The 17,242-nt window shown below is 37.9% G+C and overlaps 1 protein-coding gene across 1 annotated transcript; it reads right to left on the reverse strand.

Moving 5' to 3' along the window:
• Window positions 1–5,603: 5,603 nt before the first annotated feature.
• LOC107782054 (uncharacterized) lies at window positions 5,604–5,984 on the reverse strand. The gene has a single exon (XM_016602886.2). The coding sequence runs from the start codon at window positions 5,982–5,984 to the stop codon at window positions 5,604–5,606; it is 381 nt and encodes a 126-aa protein (XP_016458372.1).
• Between the last annotated feature and the right edge of the window lie 11,258 nt (window positions 5,985–17,242).

Consider the following 17,242-nt stretch of genomic DNA (forward strand, 5'->3'; position numbering starts at 1 on the left):
TCAATACGGCTATAGAAAAATATTTAGTGAAAGGAAATACTAAACAAAGAGCTTACGAGTGCAGTTCCAAGCGGCCAGAAAGGATGAAGCCATTGCCGGAATGATGTCATTGGTGGAGACTTCAACGAACTGTTCCATCCACCCACGGTCGTTGTCATCATCCATGCTAGACAGTAAAGCATGGTGGCTACGCTTGCAGAGGTTTATCATTCCCCCGCGAAAGATTTTGGGAGAATAAAGATTCATCATATGAGCTAAGGTTATCTTCTCTCCAGTCTCCTGGCACAAGCGTCGAAGTTAGGCGACCGTCCTCCACACTGAAGGACTTACCTGTCCAAATACACCTGGTAGAGAAGGCAAAACTCCGCAATCACGGAATCAAGCTCTCCACTCAAAGAAAACGCACCCAAAGTAAAAGGATACGTGTAAAAGTATGTAAAACCTTCCTTGGGAAGAGTCACTCACTCCGATAGATCAAGAGCAATGATATCCAACTTATGGCAGCGACAATCTTCCTTCATAGCAGGAATACTGGAAGGACGAATGGAAGAAGGGTACCTACTAACAACCCATGTACGAGGTTTAGCAGTAGAGAATTTTTCTTCTAAGTCCTTTGTGGTACTGAGTCTCCTTGGGATGATGGAACCTACCATTGGAGGAGCAGAGTCCTCGGCTTTGTTCTTGTTCTTTGAAGAATTGGCACGCTTGGAGGAAGAAGCCATTGAATAAGAAGAAGAAAAAGGTTTTTGTTTGCAGAGAATTAGAGAAAGGATGGAGAACAAAGATGCAAATCAGAAGTTCGAGAAATTATGAAGTGCAAAGGAAAAGAATGATACGCATAAGTAAAATTTTGGCGGCTATATTCATGGCCATGATTATCTCGATAATCGGCAAAAGTTGTGGTGAATCATGGGATGACGCGTGTTCGGGGCATTAAATGCGGAGAGACGTGCGTCTAATCAACCGTCAAAAGCCTTCAGAGGGAGTTATAGTAATTCCTGCCAAAAGAGTGTTTCTACCAACTTTCCGATAACACAAAGTTATGTCACCGGAAAGCAGGGGGACTATCTGTATAGGGTGAAATATGATATGACATGTGGTCATCTAAAGAAAAGACACGTGGAACCCTAGACGACGATAACCGAAGACCGAACGCAACCATTCCGCTTGTCACCGGAAGGGATAACGTTCATAAAGGTGTATTAAATGCTTTGCGTCCGGTAGCATTTAATACGGAATATTCTATAGCATTAAGAGCGACGACCCGTTACAGAGGATTTGACATTTATATTCACCGTTACATCTTCATCAATGACCCTCATAATTGATATTAAAGGAGGGCACGATCCTAGGACTTCATTCCCTAGACACACCTATAAATAGTGAGCCTAGTTATCATTGTAGAGGATGCGAATTTTCTGGCAAAACTTACACCACATTCTATACAAAGCTTAATACAATTTTACTTTTCCGCTTTTTGATCTCATCATTGTTGTTCCTGGAACTGTCATCTCTGCTGTTTTATCTACATTTTAAGGCTAAGTATCGTACATTTCTTCAATTATTGCATTATTTCAGGATCAAATTAGTTCACTTGTTTAGAAATCATGTATAAATTCAATTGTACTCTTTCACGGGTAAATAATTCTTAGAAGAGAGAACTATCAATTTGATAACTTCTTCACTTAATTTGAGTACTACAATGGAGTTTGATGACCGGTTAATTTTACTACCATTGACTTAAGCTAATTTTAGAAACGGCATAGCGTCAAATATACCCTGTACTTTCGAAAATGGTCTAAGAATACCCCTCGTTATACTATTGGGTTATCTATACCCATGCAGTCATACTTTGGGTTCAAATATACCCCTCATTTAAACGGAAGGACACGTGTCATCGTCCTGTTGGCCAATTCTAAATATCTCCTAATTAATTAAAAAGACCCATTACCCATACCCGAAAAGTAATTTTTTGTGTAAAAACTGAAAAAAAGCGAAAATATAATGTAAAGATTTGCGTTTAATTAAGAAATTATTTATGATGAAGGCATAATAACATAGTTATGTGTCGGTGTCAAAGTTTCTTGAGCATTAAACAAAACCCACTAGCCAAGGAATAATATTTTAAGTCTGACCTCTCCATTTTCTTAAAACACAAGTGTCTCTCCTGTCACAACTTGCGTTTCTAATGAACTTAATAAGTCAATAAAAGATCATCAGATTAACGACAAATGAGTCATCAGAGGTTATTTTTATGCTTATTTTATTAAAAATTAGTCTTTTATACTATGGTTGATTGAGCTGTCCTAGACACAACAGGGGTTGCTCTTATGGTAAGCAACCTTCACTTTCAACCAAAAGGTTGTGAGTTCGAGTCACCCCAAGAGCAAGGTGGGGAGTTCTTGGAGGGAAGGATGCCGGAGGTCTATTGGAAACAGCCTCTCTACCTCATGATAGGAGTAAGATTTGCGTACACACTACCCTTTCCAGACTTCACTAATGAGATTATACTGGGTTGTTATTGTTGTTGATTGAGCTGTCTTGTATCATGGCTAAAATTCAAGAATCTCGTCTTCAGACCATCAATATCAAAAGGACAAAAACCAGTTGGACATATCATGATATATACGGCTCTATATATATATATTAAGTTCCTGGTTTCTGATCCCTTCTTTTTATAATCAGTAATGACATTTAATTTTTTTTATAATGTGTCCAAAATACTACATTATATATAAAGTAATAATCTAAAGAGGAGCAGGTAAAAATATATATGACGTAACCTGTCAATTTAAATGATGAGATATTATTATTTTTAGCCCGTGGTAGAAACTATTTATATCTGGTAGTCGAAAAAGTATATAAAATTTGTAAAATTTTAGTATATAACATACATAATGTATATATATAAAAAAAAATATAAAAATTTTATATATTTTTCCGGTTATTATTTTTAAAGCAGTTATACAGTATCATTTTTTCTTGATCCACGTTTAGTGGGTGTGAGTGCCTAAGCACCCATTGTTTTTGGGGTAAGGTCTGTTTATTTTATGTGAAATTAATGGAAAAATCAAATATAAGAGAGATGAGCACCCACAATATAAAAGCTGAGCCGTGCTTTGGGTTAGAGATTCAATTGTAGATTTTTTTTTTTTTTTTTTTTTTTTTTTATGTTTTGCGATGGGGAAGACCTTTCCTTGTTTGATTGTTTCCATTCTTTTCTATTTTTCGGTTGCCCTTATTTGAGCTATTTTTCCATATTTTGTTATCTTTTTGCTTTCTTTTCCCCTTCAAATTCGCTTTTCTTTCTTTCTTTCTTTCTACTACATCACTTAAAAATATTTCAAGTATGGAGATTGATGAAGTACTTTCATTGTCCAAAAATAGTACTCCATTTAGTTTTTGTTGTAATGTTCGCAATAATATATTTTTGAGCAAAGATCACTTTTAGCTCGTGACCAAAACTATTTATCCCATAGCCGCAAAAATGTATAAAATTTATATACTTCTTGTATGTGTGTGTGTGTGTGTGTGTGTATATATATATATATATATATATATATATATATATATATATATATATATATATATATATATATATATATATATATATATATATATATATATATATAAAATCCGCTATATAGTGTTATTTTCCCTATATTTTTGCATTGAATTGTCTCATTTTAAGTTTCAAATAGTGATACACTTATACTATGCGTCAACTTAAGAACAATAAAGCACGCATTACTTTAAAATTCTAGATCCGCCACTAACTATAATATGTCAAAGATTTACTATTGTATATTTGTGCTTCCAGGTGACAAATCAAACAGATGGAAATAACAAAATTCGCATGAGAATCCGAAAATGTATATTTTGTTATCTTCATAAATAGAGAGGAAAGCTCTATCTATACTTCCCTCTCACTCTTAATCCTACGTACTATTTGATTAACAAAATTACCGTTAGATTATGTAAGCTCTAAGAATGTACTTAAAATACAGTATTATTCATTGTGTAAGAGAGAATACGTGTCAATGGACTGATTTCATCAAATGTTAACAAACTAAAACCGGTTGAGCTAATAGTAATTAATTGTGACTTATATAACCTACACCTTTGTTTTTTTTGGGATCGTTTCATCCATCTTTAAATTACTTTTTCATTTATTTAATTTTCTTTAAAATCCAAAAAATTGAGAGACAAGGTCATGTGAGATCTCTAACCTCTAAGCAATACTAGCTTCAATAACAAATTATCTTTACTCTTCATTGTTTCTCTCCAAGGAATTATTCGTTTTGCTTCCCCATTTTAACATATTTTATGCTCGAATGATTTTCTATGATTCGTCTGTCTTTAAAAATACAAAATCTTGTCATTAATTTATAGAAAATAGAGATACTGTTGACAACCTTCAGGAGTTGGCACTATCAACTTTGTCTTATTCTTAACTCTAGTCTTACCATATGAAAAGGATTCAAATCCGTCAGACAGATAGGAAGAACATTAATTTTCCTGAAATTTAAGGAAATATTGAATCAACTAAAACTAAAAAAGAAAGCCAACATTACATCATTTGAAATATCAATTTTCACTTTCATTGCATTCCACTCAAATGTTACACTTAAATTTTAAGATATCCTAGGGTGCTACTATTTCTGTATTTTCACTTCGATGTGAATTATGCACCATAATTAAGCATTTTATATTATCCATAGCCATTATGACTATATAATTAATCCCTTCTCGTAACTTGTACCCTAATTTAGCTCTCACACCAAGAGACACTTTGACCTTCCTGGAGTTATAGGTGATACTTAGGTTAAACTCCCTAAAAATAAAGCATAAAAGTGCACAAACACACATGCATGGTATGACCCTTGCAAATAATTTAAATTTCAAGTAGCTGACTAGTTGTAAAAATAAATAAATAAATAACATAATTGCTCTATACAATTTCCTAATCCAAGGTAAAAGAAATTTACATCTTCTTCTATATCAATCACGTCTTGCACCAAATTTTATAGGTAATGTGTTTCAATTGAATCCCCTCCTTGGAAAATTTTACTTTCCAAATTGGGCAAAAACGAATTTGTTTTGGTTGTATATTAACTTTTGAATCCAATTCTAGTAGTAGGAAAGAGGTATAAAAGTGGCTTTAGATCACATATTTAAGTGGGTTATTATTACTTTTAGCTAGCGCAAGAACCTATATATTCGTTAGCTGAAAAAATATATAAAATTTGTATTATTTTTGTATATAACAAACAGAATATATATATATATATATATATATATATATACAAAAAAATATACACTATTTCGGCTATTATTTTAAAAGCGGTTATACAATGTCATTTTCATTATTTATTTAAATCCCAACTGTGATATTCTAGTTTCTTTTATCACTTTGTATAATATTGGCTTCACAACAACACACATTAAGTGTTTATGATTCTCAATATAAGAGGAATTATTTTTTCAAAAAAAGAAAGAAAAAAACTTACATTTATAGGAGGGGGACTTTATTTAATAAGCTTGAAAAGATAGCTAGAAAATGTAAATATTTACCAAAAAGATTTTGTTAAGGTGCTGCAATTTCAAGTTCCATGGTGATTGGGAAAAGTATTGAAGGAAAGGCCCATTACAGGAACAGCGAAAGAGGTTTCCAATAGTAGACGTTGCTGAAAGGCGTCCAATGCTCCGCCACTTTCCATTATATCTTTCACCGCAGACTGATAATATTCTTTCAGTTTTTTCAGCATACACGTGTAGTGCAATTTCAGCCACCTCAATCGAACTCGCCGGAAAAGCTTCACGACGGAGAATCCCCGGCGAGGGTTCTTCGCATCTCCTAACCGCACCGTCGGCAACCGCTTCTTCCTGAACGTGATTTTCCGGCGGACTGGGACCCACCGGAAAATGGTAGTTGGATTGGCATGGCTGACAATTTTTTGAACACTGTTAGGGTTTGTAGCCATGATTATTGGTATATTACTTTTCTTTTTCCTGATCAGTTTATAAAGAGGGAAACGGAAATGGTGAGCTTTGTGTTAGGGGAGTGGGCAATGAATTGGAAATATATTAGTATATGGAGTTAGGGAGAAGATAAGTTGACGATGAGCTGCAAATGGGCATGTGCTTCTGCTTAAATTAAGGTTCACATCTCCTGCATTTCCATTAGGTTTCTTGAATACTTAAATAAATAAATAAATAAATGTATCATTGAAAGAGTATCACAAACTAAACTTTTTACTTTTATGTTTAATAAAGACGTCATGCTATATTTGTTTTAATAAATTTTAGTATATGAAAATGTATGAGTATATAACAAATATTAGAAAGAATAATGCAGTAATGGAGAGCCAAAATTAGTATGAATAGATTATGCTTTTATCCGGACTATAAAATATAAATGCTTGCAACCAAACTATCACATTGTGGCATATGAGTTGAGAACATAAAAAATGAGTCCCGTTGGAGGATTCGTTAAAGCGCTAGAGGACCATATGCAAGCTGCTAACTACTTGTGATAATTAAAAAAAAATATTAAGTATGTGAAGGGCTAATTTGTTAGGATCCAACTATTCTTGAATTATATTCAATAGCAACTATGCTAAATAATAACGTCGGACAAAAATAGTCCTCTTCTAAATCTCCACTATTATATTGGCCGTTAGCCTCTAAATGCCCAAACCTAATATTATTACTTCCAATGTCTTAATTTATGTGGCACTATTCAGATTTCAAAAGTTTAATTTTTTTATTTTGAAAATTTATAATCTTTTTCAAGTAAAATTTGTATATTTTGTATATGGGTGAAATCGGGATTAACGCATATTTCGATTTTCCGGTAATCAAATGAAGTAAGAGTATGAATATATGAGATCGAAATCGAAGTTGGGAACTCTTTGTATCGAAGCCCGAGCAGAGAGCTCGCCATCAGACCTGATAAAACAAAGGACCCCGGGCCTGGGACAAGTCCTGAGACTTCAGGAAGCGCAGTGAACGGTTGTAGGTGACAAATAGAGAGGTCGTGATATCCGAAACCAACCCGATATCACGGTGCGGATCTCGCTCGATGGCGGTTATGGATAAGTAATTGATGAGAGAGGAGGAGTTTTACCTTTTTTAGACTTGTACTATAGGTGAAACTCTCCTACTATATAAAGGAGAAGTTTTTGTTTAATAAAGCGCATTGTTACATGCAAATCAAGGCGATGCAAGTTCATTTTTCTGCTTACTAGCTATTGCAAAGTTTTTATTTTATTGTTGTTCTTCATACACAATTGGCTTCGAATGAAGGGTCCGGTAGAGGGCAAAACTATTGTTCAGCTTAAATCTGAACCCGACCTTAATGTCACAACTAGTTTGGTTATTCATTTTATCTTTAATTCGTTGATCTAACCTTCTTGATTATTTATGCTGAATCAATCCACATTTTCTTAAAACCGCATACAAATTTAATTGTTATCCGTTTTAAGGGTAAACAGTTTGATGCCCATCGTGGGGCTAAGGATAATAGTGGTGATTTGATACAAATCTCCATAACATACCCTATTTTATGCTTGTTCTTTAAAGTCTTAATTTTAGGTCAGTTTAGAAAATGTCAAATTCTCAGTTTGTTCACTTGAGTGTTGATGTTGATCTGGCCGTCATGGCGAAAACAACAATCTGGTGCCTAGCAACGAGGTGCCTCCCGCTGATCCCAACAGAGTCCCAATCGCCGATCCGGTCGATGCTAACTCACAGGTGGCCATCGACGTCAACCTGCCAACTGATCCCGAAAATAACATTTGTGGAGGACCCCGACCGACGGCTCGAGAAGCGCTCGAAGGCGAAGGTGATGGGGTTAGCCTACGGTTAATCTTTGAAATATTGCAGGCTTAACAGAGATGAGCCCGAACCATCCCGGGAGAACATCCGAAGAAATGAGCAAATCACTGAGAGATCGAGTGAAGCTGAGTCCGGGATCAATCCAGAAGTAATGAGAATGCTTGAAGCATTGACGAAGCGGGTGGAATCAGGTGAAAAGAAAATTGAGGCCAACGACAAGAAGATGGAAACATACAATTCCAGGGTCGACCAAATCTCGGGAGCACCCCCGATATTGAAGGGTCCAGATTCCAAAAAGTTTATCCAAAAGCCTTTTCCTCCGAGCGCGACCCCAAAGCCGATCCCTAAGAGCTTTCATATGCCTGACATTCCAAAATATAACGGAACTACAGACCCAAATGAGCATGTGACCTCTTATACATGCGCAATCAAAGGGAACGACTTGGAAGATGATGAAATCGAATCAGTGTTACTAAAGAAGTTCGGGAAAACTTTGTCCAAACGAGCAATGATATGGTATCACAACTTACCCCCAAATTCCATTGACTCGTTTGCTATGCTTGCAGATTCTTTCGTGAAGGCCCATGTCAGGGCCATCAAGATTGAGACCTAAAAGTTAGACCTCTTCAAGGTTAAACAAAGAGACAACGAGATGCTTAAGGAATTCGTATCGAGGTTCTAGATAGAACGGATGGACCTGCCTCCGGTCGCTGATGATTGGGCCGTTCAGGCGTTTACCCAAGGACTTAACCCCTGAAGCTCCTTGGCTTCACAGCAGCTAAAACAAAACTTGGTAGAGTACCCGGTGGTAACTTGGGTCGGCATCTACAACAGGTCCCAGTCGAAGATTAGGGTCGAGGACGTTCAACTCGGAGCCCCTTCTGGATCTGTTTATCCCATCAGGACTGACGACAGGTCTAAGAGAACCGTCGATCATGAGCCAAGACCTGTCCGAGATTGATACCAACCATACAGCGGACAGAAGGGGAAATGGGTTTGGGCGTCAGTCCGCAAGGGAAAAAAAGGCGATCAAGGGTCTAGTAGCCGAGGTCTAATGAGAAAAAATGGTTTCAACAGGCCGCTCGGGGGTAGAAAATCTCCAAGATTGTTAGAATACAACTTCAACGTCGATGCGACCAGCATCATATCAGCCATCAGGCGCATCAAGGAAACCAAGTGGCCCCGACCGTTGCAATCCGACCCAACCCAAAAAAATCCTAACTTGATGTGTAAGTATCATGGAACTCATGGCCACGGGACCGAGGATTTTCGACAATTGAGAGAAGAAGTTGCCCAGTTATTTAATAACGGGCACCTCTAAGAATTTCTAAGCGATCGAGCCAAAAATCACTTCAGGAACAGGGACGCCAACAAACAAGCTGGACAAGAGGAGCCTCAACACATCATCAACATGATCATTGGAGGGGGTCGATATCCCTCAAGGACCGATGATAAAGCACACTAAAGTACCTATCACAAGGGAAAAACGCACCTGAGATAATATCCCGGAGGGAACCATTTCGTTCAGCGACGAGGATGCCAAGGGCATCGTGCAACCATACAATGATGCACTGGTAATATCCATGCTTATCAATAAATCTCAAGTTAAACGCGTATTGATTGATCCGGGTAGCTCGGTCAACATAATCAGATCGAGGGTCGTAGAGCAGTTAGGGTCACAAGACTAAATAGTGTCGGAGGTCGGTTATTGAACAGATTTAACATGGCATGAGAAACTACTAAAGGGGAGATAACCCTACCAGTGAACACCGCCGGGACGATCTAAGAGACGAAATTCTACGTGATCGAAGGGGACATGAGTTATAACGTTCTATTCGGAAGGTTATGGGTTCATAACATGAGGGCGGTACCCTCGACCTTACACCAAGCACTGAAGTTCCCTACATCGGGAGGAATAAAGACAGTCTACGGAGAGCAGCCGACCACAAAGGAAATGTTCATCGTCGACGAGGTAATCTCGGTGCCCATGGTTTCGATATCAAGGAACACAGAGCAGGCCAGGAGGGAAGAAATTAAATAGCAATCACCGTTTCCGGTTCCGACCAAACCGGAAGAGCGAAGAGCAGATGAGGAAGATGATTACAAAGTTCTCAGATCATTCATAGCTCTTGATGATACCAACGCCACCAAATCGACGGTCAAGTAGTTGGAGCAAGTCATATTGATCGAACACCTACCAGATCGAAAGGTATTCCTGGGCACGGGGTTAACTCCCGAGCTCAGAAAAACTCATTGAATTTCTTAAATCTAACATAGACTGTTTCACTTGGTCTCATCTTGACATGACAGGGACCCCCCTCCCTCCCCTCCCCCTCCCCCGGGAGTAACCACTCATAAGCTGAGTTTGGACCCGAAGTTCCATATGGTTAAACAGAAGAGGAGACCACAGTCCGAGGTCAAACATGCATTCATCAAGTACGAGGTATCTAAACTCTTAAAAATAAGGTCCATTCGGGAAGTTAAATATCCTGATTGGTTAGCTAACGTAGTGGTAGTGCCTAAAAAAGGGAATAAGCTAAGAAAAAGGATACCCAATTTTGCCCTCATATTTAATAAATATTATATATACTTTTAAAATATCATTTTTCACTATTATCCAATTTATTGGGGTTATATAAGTATTTCCTGTAATTTTTTGCATAATTTTTAAAACTTTAAAATTGATTTTCTTACATTTAAATTGTTTAAATATTTATTAATTACCCTTTCAAATTATTTTGTGATGACTTAATTATCTAAATTTATTATTTACACACATATATATGTTTTATAACATTTTTTTCTTCATTTCATATAATTACATTTATATTTTAGCTATTTATGCAATTTTTGCAATAATAGCTTGTATTTTATACACAATGGCATTATTTACATTATTATACTGAAATGGCATTATTTATATTTTTACAATATTAAGCTATTATTTTTAATCATTTTAATACATAAATAATATTTTTATTATTTATTAATCGCTTTTTATAAATTATGTTAAATAATTTTCGCGTATTCAATTTCATAGCCCAATTCTAAGCTAATTTTCGGACCCAGGTACCAGTCCATACCTCAAAAACCTTGGCCCAATCCCCTGTCCCAAAGCCAAATGATCCCTTTAATTATAACCCGGTCAGGACTCGTTCTACGACCCGCCCCACTTTTTCTCTAATCCTGGCAGTTGATCTCAAATGATCAAGGACCCACAACCATTCTCCCTTTTTAATTACCCTCGCCCCAAACCCTAATATCCATTCTTCTGAGACAACCGCCCCCAAATCCTCTCTTCTTCTATGAGAAACCCTAGTTGCCGTTGCTTAGTTCCTCTCCGATTCTAACCCAGAGATGGAATCTACCTATGATATACTTACCTTATTAATCTTCTCCCATCATTGGTCATCCGTTTATGGTGTTACTTAGGTACTTGCCTAAGTTTGGCAAGTATCACTTCTAAGATTGGATTGGAATGACTCGAATCTTTGATTTTGGGCGTTATTCCGTCTATATACGCTCAACAAAGAGCGATTTGCTCTCTTGGTTCGATTTTCAGACGGTTGAACCCAATTAGGGTTTGAGACTCTTCATCTCCTTTACTGATTTTGATTTGCATGTGATATTCTCTTTCCTTATTTGTGCTTAGTTGATTGTTTTTCATGTTTGTACTTTCAATTTCTACCACTATATAAACCCCCTTCCCCACTTCCCCTTTAGGTCTTAACGACTACCGCAAGAATTACCACTTGACTACTGTTATTATCACTATCACTCTCTCACTCAATAACTCACTTTATTCTGAAAATTCTGGTTCTTGGTTGGTTGAAAGCCAAGGCCACTGGAGTTCGTTCTATCGGCCTTCCCAGTGCGAGCATTGCTCAGGGCTCATCTGAAGTCCTTGTGAACTTTGACGCACTGGGTTTGGGGTTCTGTTGCTCTCTTCTACTTTTGATTATTGGAGTGTTGCTAAAATTCTTCTTCTTGTTTACTTGTTCATTAATCTGTAACTGGTAAGTACCTTTGGCCTTCACAATTTCATCCTCTTTCATTCATGTTCATACTCTGTATACTCATACCACTGAAACTTTTTGAATCAATATGTTTCTATGCCATCTCTATTTGCAACTTTTATTGGCTCTGAAGTTGTTTTGTGACTCTGAACTTTTTCTAGCTTTTAGCTTGCCTAAAATTCCCAACTCTGATATATGTCTGTCACATGTGTTTAATATGGATAATTTTTTGGCCCCTTAAGTATGCTTACTCTAAGGTGTGTGTTCGAATGCTTATTACCTTTTACTCTTCCTGAGTTTATACTACTTACAAAGTGAACTGCAACATCTCCTTTACTTATGTGTGGTGTATTCTAATTCCTGTTGAATTACTCATGCTTAACTTGCTGCTTTTCTTGGACCCTACTGTTCATTACAACTTGTTCTCATGAAATTTATAGCTCTATTGTGTGACCAACTCTGTATTCTAAGTACTGGTTAAACCTTTAAGAGTAACTTTACAACTAGCTTGTTCCCCTATATGTGGTCAACTATTGTTGGATTTGATGTCTGTTTGCCTTACTTCAAGAATTGAGTTATGGCTAATGTTCAACATGCTAAAGTTTTCCCTGCCCATTTGAGTAATTTCCCGACTATGAATATGTTCTGTATGGCTTCCATGTTAAGCATACCATGTAAAGATTGTGCTCCACTAGGACTCTACTCTTTTTTATGCTACAAATTCCTATCTAAAAGTGCTTTAAGCCAGTTCTCGTTTTGCTTTTGTTTGAAACTTCACTTGAAATCAGTATGCCATCTCATGTTAGTCAATCCTGTCACCTTAACTTACTTTGTAAATAAATGCAATCATGAACTCGGCAAGCATGAACTTGTCATATGTCATATGATTTGTCTATATGTCTTAGTGAGAATTAGTACTACAGTCCTAAGAACTAAGTGAGTGAACTTCTTGCTCTGTTAAATTAATTCAACACATAGTTTGTTGCTTGTGTGGTTGAGTTTGACATCTAATTGGGATGTAAGTCATTCGTTTGGGCATGGTATTTGGTTATATATGTTGTTGGATTCAGACTTACTATAGTTGCTATACTGGTCTTATGAGTTGGGAATTTGGGTCTACTGGTCATATGAAAGGGAGCCCTTCGAAGGCCTAGAAAAGCACTGGGTTATTTTGTATTAGGCCTATAGTTGTCTCCTTGTGTAATTATTCATATTTGGTTTGCATTATTCCATTTCGGTTGTAATGACTTGTAATAACGAATGATGGGGAGTTAATAAAAGGGGCTGGGGTATTCTAATACTTGCACGAAAGGATAGAAAGCATGCCTATAGGGTCTGTGTGTTCTATTTGCTATTACATCTAGCATGCCCTATTTGTTTCACACTAATAGGAACCATGACTATAAGAATCACGCACACACTTCACTTAACTTGTCAAATATGCTATACTTGGTTCCATGTCAACTATTCAACGCCTTTAGATAATATGCCTATAGGATACAATAATGTAATATTTTTGCTAATCTAGATACCATGACTATGAGGTTTAATAATTGGTCAACTGTTTCATGTTACTTTGGTACTGTCCCATTTAGATGACATGCCTATAGGGTTGAAGTGTTATAAAATCAAGTCTAATTGTCAAATATTAGGAATCCTGCCTATAGGATACTCCCACTCGCCTAGAAAAGCCGTTTATGAAATAAACACTGTTAATGCTGGACTCTCAAAATTGTTTCACTGCCTAATTATGCAACCATTAGAAATCATGCCTATAGGACAATATCGCTTGCTTAAGATGCATATCTATAAAATCAGCACTATTAATTCTGAGCTTTCTAACCGTTTTATTGCCTTATTGCATAAACAATTTAGAGATCATGCCTATAAGGTTTGTAATACCTATAATCTGTGAATTCAGAAATAACAACGCTGTTTGCACGATGCTGGAATTCAGAATCACCTAGAGACTATGCCTATAGGACTTAATGACTCTAAGTCTTAATTCTAAAATTGTCTACTACCTAATATAAGAATCTAATCATGTGCTTTTGTGCTTACGTGTGGAGGTCAACTTGAACCTTTAATTACAATTATGTGTAGTCCTATCTGTTTTGAATGTCACATAGTTTTATCATTTGAGCAACCTAAGTGAGGTCTAGAACCACCTAATAGTAGGTCCAAAGCCTCCTGGACCATATGCATGGGACGGGTAGTGCACGCATAGATTACAACTTAGAATTGAATTAGAGCGCCTCTAAGTAATAACTTTAACATGGTAATTAGGTAGCAGGAGATGATAGTCTATGCCCGCTGAATAATATGAGCAACCCCTACCTCAAGGGAGTTGCGAAGTATTATTTATGTTGCACGGGGTGATCCTTTAGGCTAAAAAACTTAGGACCCCCCATCCTTTTATATACTTGTTGTTCACACTTAGTCATAGATCGATGCAATTGTACTCTTTGTGATTTTTTAAGACTTGTATCTATTAGTCATATAGTTAATTTTTATGTTATAATAGAGTTTTCAACTTCTACATCTTTCTTTACTTATTTGATCACCTAGCTTAATTATCTAATCCACATAGTATGAATTTCGGTCGGGATCCATAGTTGTGGACCTTGAAGAGTACCTAACACCTTCTCTTTGAGGTAATTTGAGCCCTTAATCTATCTTTGGTAGCGTTGACTAGTCAAACAGAGTTATTTACAAATAGGTGCCCTAATGCACGTTAAAATTGTTAGGTGACGACTTTTCTCTTTTAATACCTATTTAAAAGAGTTGTCACACGTCGAAACCTACTTTCGAGAGAAAATGGGACGCGATAGCCCCAGAATTCCAGCAAGCTTTGGAAGAGCTCAAACGGTACTTATCGAGTCCACCCATGCTCCACACTCTGAAGGAAAACGAACAGTTGTACCTTTACTTGGTGGTTTCCAAGGTGGCGGTAAGTGGAGTCTTAGTCCGGGAAGAGGAAAGTATGCAATTTTTCATTTACTATGTCGGTAGAACTCTAGGCGAGGCCGAAACAAGATATCCTCACCTAGAAAAATTGGCGCTCGCTTTGCTAAACGCCTCCAGAAAGTTAAAACCATACTTTCAATGTCGCCCCTATATGTGTCATAACCTCTTATCCACTGAGGAACGTCATGCACAAACCCGAGCTCTCGGGCCGGTTGTCCAAAATGGGCCGTCAAAATCAGCGGGTACGATATCTAGTATCGACCCTGAACCGCCATAAAATCTCAAATTTTGGCAGACTTCATGGCCGACTTTTCGCCGGCCTTAATACACGAAGTCGAAAAGGAATTATTGCTAACCTTGGGGGCTACCTCAGGAATTTGGACCTTTTTTTATGAACGGTGCCTCGAACGCAAAGGGTTTTGGGCTCGGCATTGTGTTAAAACCACCTATGGGGAATGGAGTTAGACAGTCTAGTAGAACTGTGAAATTGAATAACAATGAGGCCGAGTATGAGGCCATGATTGCAGGTCTCGAATTGGCCAAAAGCCTTGGGGCTGAGGTGATCAAAGCTAAGTACGACTCCCTCATCGTGGTAAATCAAGTCAATGGGATGTTCGAAGTGAAAGAGGAATGGATGCGAAGGTATTTAGATAAATTACAGGTAACATTGCATCAATTCAAGGAATGGACCCTGCAACACGTTCTCCGATATCAGAACAACAAGGCCGATGCTCTGGCTAACTTGGGGTCGTCGGTCGACGTCGATGAATTTAGTTCGGGAACAATAGTATAGCTCATGAAGTCGGTGATAGAAGAATGCCACGCCAAAGTAAACTCAACGAGTTTAACTTGGGATTGGAGGAACAAGTACATAGACTGCTTGATGACCGGGAAATTGCCCTCAGATCCCAAAGAATCGAGAGCCTTGTGTACCAAGGCTACCAATTTTAGCTTGGTCAAAGGGACATTGTTCAGGACAACGTTCGACGGCCGCTAGCCAGATGCTTGGGGCCAGGAGATACCGAATACGCCTTGAGATAAGTTCACGAAGGCACTTGCGGGAATCATTTGGGGGGTAGAATCTTTGGTCTGAAAATTAATCAGGGCCGGCTATTACTGGACTGAAATGGAGAAAGATGCGAAGGACGTTGTATGAAAATGCGACAACTGCCAGAGACACACACCGATGATTCATCAACCGGGAGCACTCGGTCCTGTCCCCGTGGCCATGTATGAAGTTGTAGTGATCGCCGGTCCCCTGCCGTGGGCACCCGATAAGGCCCAATTCATACTATTCATGACCGATTATTTTTTCAAATGGGTTGAAGCTCAAGCGTTCGAGAAAGTCCGGGAAAAAGAAGTCATTGACTTCATTTGGGACCACATAATGTGTCGATTCGGGATAACGGCCGAGGTCATTTGTGATAATGGGAAACAATTCATCGGCAACAAGGTGAATAAATTTTTTAAAGATCACAATATTAAGAAGATACTATCAACACCTTACCACCCTAGTGGGAACGGACAGGCAGAATCAACAAATAAGACCATACTTCAAAACCTGAAAAATAGGTTGGCCGATGCCAAAAAGAAATTGAAGGAAATCCTGCACGAAGTCCTGCGGGCATGACACGCCCGGACACTACATCCGAAGAGCCATCCTTCGACACTTTAAGATCGAGGACTTCGTGTTGAGGAAAATAACATGACACACCCGGAACCCGAACGAGGGGAAGTTGGGACTGAATTGGGAAGGACCATATCGAGCCGTCGGAATCACCGACAAAGGCTCTTACAAATTCAAAGCAGGAAACAATGTGCAACTACTGAACAACTGGAACGTGACACACTTAAAGTGGAACCACTGCTAAGGTACAAACTCAACTACTATTTAATCATGTTATAAAACAGACTAGCATTTGCAGGCAAGCGGCCAAGGATGGATGTGGCTATTAGGTCTGAAAGCACGCGTTTCACTCTTTTTTCCTTAAACCAATTTTGTCCCAAAATGGGTTTTTTCAGCAAGGTTTTTAATGAAGAAATAGTAAAACGTGCTAACTTAGATTCGAAGACCGGTTTCAAACCAGAGTCAATGATTGTTCACTTCATATCAATAGTATCCGAGCCCTCTCAAGGTCGACCTCGAATACTGGGGGCCATTACCCTCGGATTAAGGTTTTCAGCAAGGAATTTATTTTGTATGCTAGGAGCTAAGGCTTGGTGGATAGGATTCATTGTAAAGGCCAAACGGTCGTATGAGCCGTGCTTGCATAGTCCACTCTAACCGTAATACAAGTTTTTATGCTCTTTCGATCATGTACTTTATATACTGAGAAATGAAAGAAAGTTCCGCCTTGATATTACGCATTTTCTGCTTCTTCAATTTCGGATCCTAGAGCCCACGGGCTACCCCTACTCGG

Source organism: Nicotiana tabacum, chromosome 22, assembly GCF_000715075.1.
Source record: "Nicotiana tabacum cultivar K326 chromosome 22, ASM71507v2, whole genome shotgun sequence".
Lineage (NCBI taxonomy): Eukaryota > Viridiplantae > Streptophyta > Magnoliopsida > Solanales > Solanaceae > Nicotiana > Nicotiana tabacum.